The sequence below is a fragment of the Triplophysa rosa genome, linkage group LG12 (genome assembly GCF_024868665.1).
Source record: "Triplophysa rosa linkage group LG12, Trosa_1v2, whole genome shotgun sequence".
In the NCBI taxonomy this organism is placed as follows: Eukaryota; Metazoa; Chordata; class Actinopteri; order Cypriniformes; family Nemacheilidae; genus Triplophysa; species Triplophysa rosa.
Genome location: NC_079901.1, coordinates 16,875,448 through 16,883,005, shown reverse-complemented (window position 1 = coordinate 16,883,005; position 7,558 = coordinate 16,875,448). Strand labels below are relative to the sequence as shown.

At 33.8% G+C, this 7,558-nt stretch overlaps 1 protein-coding gene across 2 annotated transcripts; it reads left to right on the top strand.

Moving 5' to 3' along the window:
- Nucleotides 1-440: 440 nt before the first annotated feature.
- Nucleotides 441-6,305, top strand: LOC130563113 (zinc-binding protein A33-like). 2 transcript variants are annotated; one of them, XM_057348529.1, is made up of 6 exons: nt 441-2,778; nt 2,886-2,981; nt 4,468-4,698; nt 4,806-4,828; nt 4,906-5,024; nt 5,133-6,305. In XM_057348529.1, exons 1-6 carry the CDS (start codon nt 2,377-2,379, stop codon nt 5,645-5,647), a joined length of 1,386 nt encoding a protein of 461 aa, XP_057204512.1. In that variant the 5' UTR covers nt 441-2,376; the 3' UTR covers nt 5,648-6,305. The 2 variants fall into 2 exon arrangements, with proteins under 2 accessions (XP_057204512.1, XP_057204513.1); XM_057348530.1 differs by lacking the exon at nt 2,886-2,981.
- The last annotated feature ends 1,253 nt before the right edge of the window (nt 6,306-7,558 follow it).

Here is a 7,558-nt window from a genome sequence, read left to right as displayed (position 1 = left end):
CATTGTTGAGATTCATATGTGATTGTTCATTTCTCTGTGTCCGACTCATTCTATAGGTTAATATTTTGTCTATATAGTGTGAGAGCACTTTTGAAAATTGAAATACTATACATTCTTTTTACTGGTTTACATCACTTCATGGCAATAGTCCCACCAATGGTCAAATTTTGAGCAAACATGTTTAGAGCACATTTAGGAAGAGTTAGTTTTAAAAATAAGAGCTTTTGTAGATGTGTGACCTACAGTAACTAGCTGGCAAAGTGTTGCCAATATATTACTGTAGAAATAGCGGGTAAGGGCTAACCGTGTTAAACCGCCAGCGATTGACATCTACCTGATACTGCACTCATATTCATATAAAGAAGCCATGTTGACAAGTTTTTGTAAGTTATGAGCAAAATCCACAAGATTGTAGTACCTTCAATGCCCTGTAATGGCAATATTAATTATAAGATAGGTGCCATGCAAAATGTAATGTGTAACTGCATTAGTCATTACAAATGTAGTGGAGTAAAGAGTACATATACTTGTTCAAAAATGTAGTTAAGTAGAGAGTAAAAGTTGCTAATATCTTTAATACTCAGTACAACTACAAAGTAGCCAAAAAGATACTTAAGTAAAGTAACTAAGTACATTTACTCCAATACTTTACACCACTGATCGGAACAATGTCTTGTGGTGTGGTAACCGTGGTATAATCGGAATAATTGACGACAGGCCATTCAATTATTGAAAGTTAATGCACACCCGAGGTATAACGGCCACGACGCGAGTGTGCATTAACTTTCGATAATTGAACGGCCCGTCGTCAGTTATTCCTTACATATCAAAGAAGAACAGAAAAAATATATAGATCTTCAACAAACACTTTTGTAATAATTGTTTTTATGCAATTATGTCTGTTCTAAACTAGAAACAATGTAGAATGTGTAAATAAGGACTGCAACCATTTATGTAACGTTAGAAGTATTTATTTGTCAGTAATATAAGACATGTTGAGATGCTGTTTTATTTGAGTTTGAAGTTTGTTTTGAGCTTGGAGTAAACTCAAATGTCTCTAACCGCCCTCTTGTTATTGAACTGTAATATTGTGAGGTAACAAGGGCATGTGTTCGACGTATTATCTTGACCAATTATGCATTTTGTTAACTATTTATAACAATTATTTATGACGATATTGTCTTTTATCAGTATCTTTACTCTGACATTTTTACAATGTTTCCGCCAAATCATTTTCTTTTACTCTGAATCAACAGAATGTGAAAAGTAGCTTCTTTTTTCAAAGGCATTAATGGCATCTGCAATTAGAAATATGGTTAATATCCGCTTTGAACCTCATGATTTCTCAAAATGAACATTTTATCAGAGTGGCCCAAAATGAGCATTTGTTTTTATCTCTTTGTGGGCACTTTCTTTCACTAATGAATGAATCAATCAATCAAAAAAGCAAGCATATTTTTGTATATATGGTGAAATATTTAAATGTGATAATAATTTAAAATTCTGTATTGATTTTTATTAATGCCACAATTTTCAAGCGCTACATATAATGATTATGTAATTATATATAATTTTATTTCAGTTATGTAGCTAGTATTACCGGTACAGTAAACAATGTCTGATTAATACATAACACTTTATGAACATCTGTCAGTAGTTCATTAAGACGATTTTTCACTATGCAAAGATTTACACAATACATTGTCTAGTGCAGGTTTCCTCCAATTTCTACTTTTAACAGCTGATACTCTTTTTTTAATTATTTCATAACTATTATAAATACATAAAATACAAATATAATACACTTCCAAGTAGCTTTCAGTCCTAGAATAAGCCTATGTAATATTTTGTAATATGTGTAGTATTGCTTAAGATCATACAGGTTTTTACAAACACATTAAAACATGACATGGCAGTTGTTGAACTCATATGGGAGCAATATGTAGATGCTGCCTATTGGTTTCACTTTTACTTTATTTTCATAACCTTTACAGTGGTTTTCTTTTAGTTCCTAGTTTCCTGTTTACTCATTTGCATGTTGTGTATCAAAAGTATCTCACACCCTGGTTCCTCACAGGTCATAACTACCTCTTATCATTTGTCCCTACTTGCGTGGTACTTCAGAATCTTCTGAAATAAAGATTCATTGTTTATTAAAGAAGTCCTATGTTATATATAAGGGACTTTTTTTAGTAAATCTGCAATAAAAACTTTTTGCTGATTCATTTCTGATGTTTTCAATGAGTGTGCCAAAAGAAAGACAGTCTTACAGGAACACTATTTGAATGTTAAGAATCAGGTCTAACCAGTCTCTCTCAGCACACTTCTGTCAGCCTGCATAGGATAGGTTGTTTCGAAATCGCCAAACAACTTCTGATGGCAGCAGAATGTCCATTCCTCGAGGAGGATCTAACATGTCCTTTGTGCTATGAGGTCTTCAAGGATCCTGTCACCCTAAACTGCAACCACAGTTTTTGTAAAAGGTGCATTCACACACGCTGGGAATGTAGGGGATTACAGCATTGTCCCGTGTGTTACCGTACAGCGAGCTCATCCAGACCTTCGATCAATCGAGCTCTAAAGAGAGTTTCAGATGTCTTCAAACAGAAGCCAGAGCACTTCATGGTAAAATCAATGAAACGTTGCTCAATTCACAACGAAGAGTTAAAGTTCTTTTGTCGGAAAGATGCAGAGCTTATCTGTGCAGTTTGCACATCAACGAGGAGCCACGCAAATCACAACTACTGCTCGATAACCGAGGCCACATCGGAAATACTGGTAAGGGTTCGATCTGTATTGAGAGGAATCTGTGAATAACAAATCTGTGGATAACATCTTTTGATATAACATTAAGTGTGTGGATTTTTTATACTTACAATTTACAGAGAGAGCTCACAGCTAGGTATAATCCCTTGAAACAGCATCTGAACAGATCTGAAAAATTAAAGGAGAACTTGGAAGAATTGAAAGCGTATATACAGGTGAACCAAGCAATAAAAACTGCAAGGGTTTGTTTCAAAACTATCTAGGGCTATCAAACAATTAATCGCATCCAGAATAAAAGTTTGTGTTTACATAATGTACAGTGCCCTCCACAATTATTGGCACCCTTGGTAAATATGAGCACAGAAGGCTGTAAAAATAAATGTAATTGTTTCTCCTTTTGATCTTCAATTTAAAAAATCGCAATATTCCAACATTTCATTAAAGTAAAACGATTTGAAGTGGGCAGAATATGACAAAAAGTTTTTCTCTAATACACCCTGGTCACAATTATTGGTCTTTTCTTTTATGTCTGACGAGGTTCCTTCATACAGAATCTCTTAAGATCCTTCAAATGTTGGTGCTCTCTTCAGTTCATCCCACTCATTTCTATAGTGTTCAGATCATTTTGTATTTTGTGTAGCTCAACAGAACTATATTCTTTGGTTTAACCCATTGTGATATATGAGTAAGGGGGTTTGGGCTTTGTGTTACTAATATTTATTCTCCTGTGCAACAATAAGTCATGACTGGACAACATCATATTTCTAGTCACCTTGGTGTGCTAAGAAAATGTAAATATCAATGGGAATATACTTGGGAGATATTTTACTCATAAGAATTTCCAAGGGTGCCAATAATTGTGACCAGGGTGTTTAAGAGAATTTTTTTTTTCATAATGTTATATTCCCCCCACTTCAAATTGTTTTACAATTTTTAAAATAAAAGATCAAAAGGAGAAACAATGCAAATTTATTTTTGGTGCCAATAATAGTGGAGGGCACTGTATGTCTGTGCATATTAATTTTGTATTTATAAACACAAAAACGTGTATACATATTTAGGAAATATTTACATTTATATATTTAATTATATTTACCAAAAATTTGAAAAATAAATATTATTTTTTATATTCTTCTTAAATATATGCATGTATGTGTATGCGTTTATGAATACAAAAAATACTAAAATACCTTTTAAAAAATACCAGTGAATCTGTACTGACAATTGTCGGGTGTAAGTTATAAAATGACCAAAAAATTATCGGTATGATGTTATTTACACAAAAAAATAGGATTACCCATATGAGCATGTACATGGTCAGAACATAATGACATAAAAGTTTACTTTTAACAAATGGGATGCTTTTACTTGTGCTGTTTATGAAAGTCAAAGAAAGTTTAGTAATTCAGTTTCGTATAATACAATGCTGTTTGTTGGGTCAAGTGCAAATGCATGAATCAAATCAAATGTTTGCCAAAAAAAAAACATCAGAAATATTACAATATATCAATATTTTGTTTCCAACAAATGTTATTGCTTGTGTATGATTGTGTTTGTATTTACCAGAATAGTCGTTCTTGTAATTTTACGGCAATTTAGTTTTTTTCACAGTGTAAAAGGTGTATCACTGTCAGTTTTTGGCTGAACTGTTTCTTTAACATACACTTTTTTATTCATATTTATTTGTATTTTAATATACAGACACAAGCAGCTCAAACTGCAGAGGAAATAAAGAAAGAGTACGAAAAGTTACATGAATTCTTGAGGGAGGACGAAAGAGCTCGGCTTATAGTGCTGAAAGATCAAACAAAAAGCAAGACTGGGATGGTGAGCGAACAATTGGAAGAAGTCAACAAGATCATTGAAGAGCTCACTGACATCACAAACTACGTAGAGCCCATCACAATAGCAGACGATCTATCATTTTTAAAGGTCCATTTCCCTTCAAATCTTATTTTAACTTTATCACATATGGCATAATTTGATGCAAAGCATAGAAATTCTTACAATTACACTTACATTTTCATATATTCCTACAGGAATGTAAGGAGGCAATAAAAAGGTATCGTAACAGTAGGATTTATGCGAAATTACAAATTTATTTTTCCAAACTGAAATGAATAAACACATTTATTGCAGGACTACTTACATTGTGCCTGAAGCAGAGTATCCAGCAGGGGCTATTATAGACGTGTTTCAGTACCTGGGGTCATTAAAGCATGGGGTCTGGAAACGAATGGAAAGAGCTGTCAACTGCTGTATGTAGGCTACACATCAATAGTTATCAAAATATTGCACCTATAAAATAGGTAACAAATTCCAATGACTTTTAAATAGTGAACGGTGACTTGTTTGCTTCTGTCCAGGCCCTGTCAATTTTGATCCAAACACAGCACATCCTAACTTGATCATCAGTGATGAACTGACCACCGTCAAGTATGGAAAACAACAGCAGGTTCCTGATAACCCCAAGCGCTGCATGAGCCGCATAGCAGTACTCGCTGCCTGCGGATTCAGTTCAGGAAAGCACTGCTGGCACGTGGAAGTAGACAACAGCGAGTGGTATATTGGAGTGGCACGGGAGTCCATCAGAAGGAAGAGTTCAGAGTTCCTCAACCCTACAAATGGTTTCTGGGTAATTGGTCTCAGTAATGAGGCGTATAGGGCTCAGACGTCTCCACACACACGCCTCAGTTTAAAAAGGAAACCGCAGATAGTTACAGTTGAATTGGACTATGAGAAAGGAAAGGTGTCCTTTACTTATACAACAGATGGTTCAAGCATTTACACATTTAAAGATGTGAGGTTTAAAGAGAGCATCTTTCCTTATTTCTCCATTGGGATAAATCAGGGAAGCACACTCAGAATCTGTGCATTTTAATGTGTCAATAAGGGGCACAACAGTACACTATCCAACACAACAGACACTTGATGTCAACACTGTTCCAAAAGCACTTCCGGTTTCATCCTATACATATAAAATAAATCATAAATCAATTTGTTTAATATTTTGATTCGGTTTTAAATGTTTATTTTGTTTAAACATTTGTGTAGTGTTAAACTAAAACAGGAAGTTTTTCTGGACCAGCGCTATTTACATCTTTCAAAGTGGTCCATACCTACAATACAAAAATAATATTTTTTGAATTTGCTTTTTTAATGTGTCCAAGCAGTTACTTATCATTACTTAAGAGTAATTTATTTTTCTGCAATTTGCAATTTCCTCAGAGGTGTTACTTTACTAGGCCTACACTAGTTTTTTATTACTGTCCGTGTAAAGGCAGAAAAAAACAAATACTACCAAAACGTAGAAATACTTTATCATTTAAAATATTTGTCTGTTAATTCTTTCTATTTTCTATTATGAGAGAGCATTTGCATGAGAATATTACATTACAGAAATGAGAATGGGTGCCAGTATTTGTTATGAATATACATAGTTTATGAAATTCATTTGTTCACATATATTGTTCTGAAAAATGAGTTTTGGTGCGGTTTATGCACATTTGCACAATAAACCAAAAACCATATAACAGAAACTTATCTGAATGTTCACTTTAAACTTGATGTAAAACAGTAATGTTTTCCTTTATGTTTGTTTTGATTTTGAAACTATTAATTGGACTTAACTGGTTATACCTGATTCAGAGCATTGCAGAGCTATTTCAAGCCCAGAGTATCACCCACAGTAAACCTAGAACCATATTAAAATACTGCAGTGCATGTACTATAGGATTACAAATATTGTAATAAGTTTCAAGGACAAACAAATTCTTTCCTATAAAAACACTTTAGGATTTCTCTAAACATAACTTTTAGGCAAAAGAGTTGATGGTATTTTTGCTAAAATCACTAAAATCTATTATCCACAAGGAGAGTTACAGGAGGTGGTTCATAGATATGCACACATTAGACAAAAATTTAATAGCATTAGCAAACTTGTATTACTTTTTGTTCTGTTCGTTCTGATGAGACGTGAAGAGCCTGAACATCAATGTTCAGTCTCCGCAACACATTCCGCAAGAAAGTTTGTTAGCATGCCACAAAGATCAAACTGCCAGACGTTGTTGTACATATTCTCGTCATATAACGTTTAGGAGTATTGATTCTAATTTATTCACCACCCAAATCCTTTGCTCTCATAATTCATGTCTCTCATGGACAAGATGGATATACTGTACATGTACATACTGTGCAAGTAGAGACACTGAGAGGACATGCATTGACTAAATATATTATAACCTGTATTAACTGGAATTACTGTAGCTCACAGCTCTGGTGTTCAGATTATGGAATAAATGAGTCACAGTACATCTGACATGAACATCATCGAGATAAAGTGGAAAAGTTATCTAAGCTTGGGTTCCAGTAGTCTGACCATTAGGTATTAACAACTTTGAAAGAACTCCAAATATTCATCCCAACAACAATCCTACAAGACATAAATCTTTTAAAGGGATTTAAGACCAGCATTAGGTTGGATACTGTATTTCAAGCACCTTTTTTAACTCGGTCTTAGTGCCAGCTAACAGTACTATAACAAAATGGCTGCATGTTTGATTCTTGTTATTTGCTTACAATTTATCCATTCACCTGAAAAAACGTTAACTCGCCCTCATGTCTTTTGAAACCCATATGAATCTTAAAAACTCATCTTTTGCATTTCACGAAAGAAAGAAATTCATACGGGTTTGTAATGACCCGAGGGTGCGTATAATAGTTTTTATCTCTTTAAATTGCAGCTGTTCTTATAACCTAAATACATTTAAAAAAAAAAAAACTCACACAAACA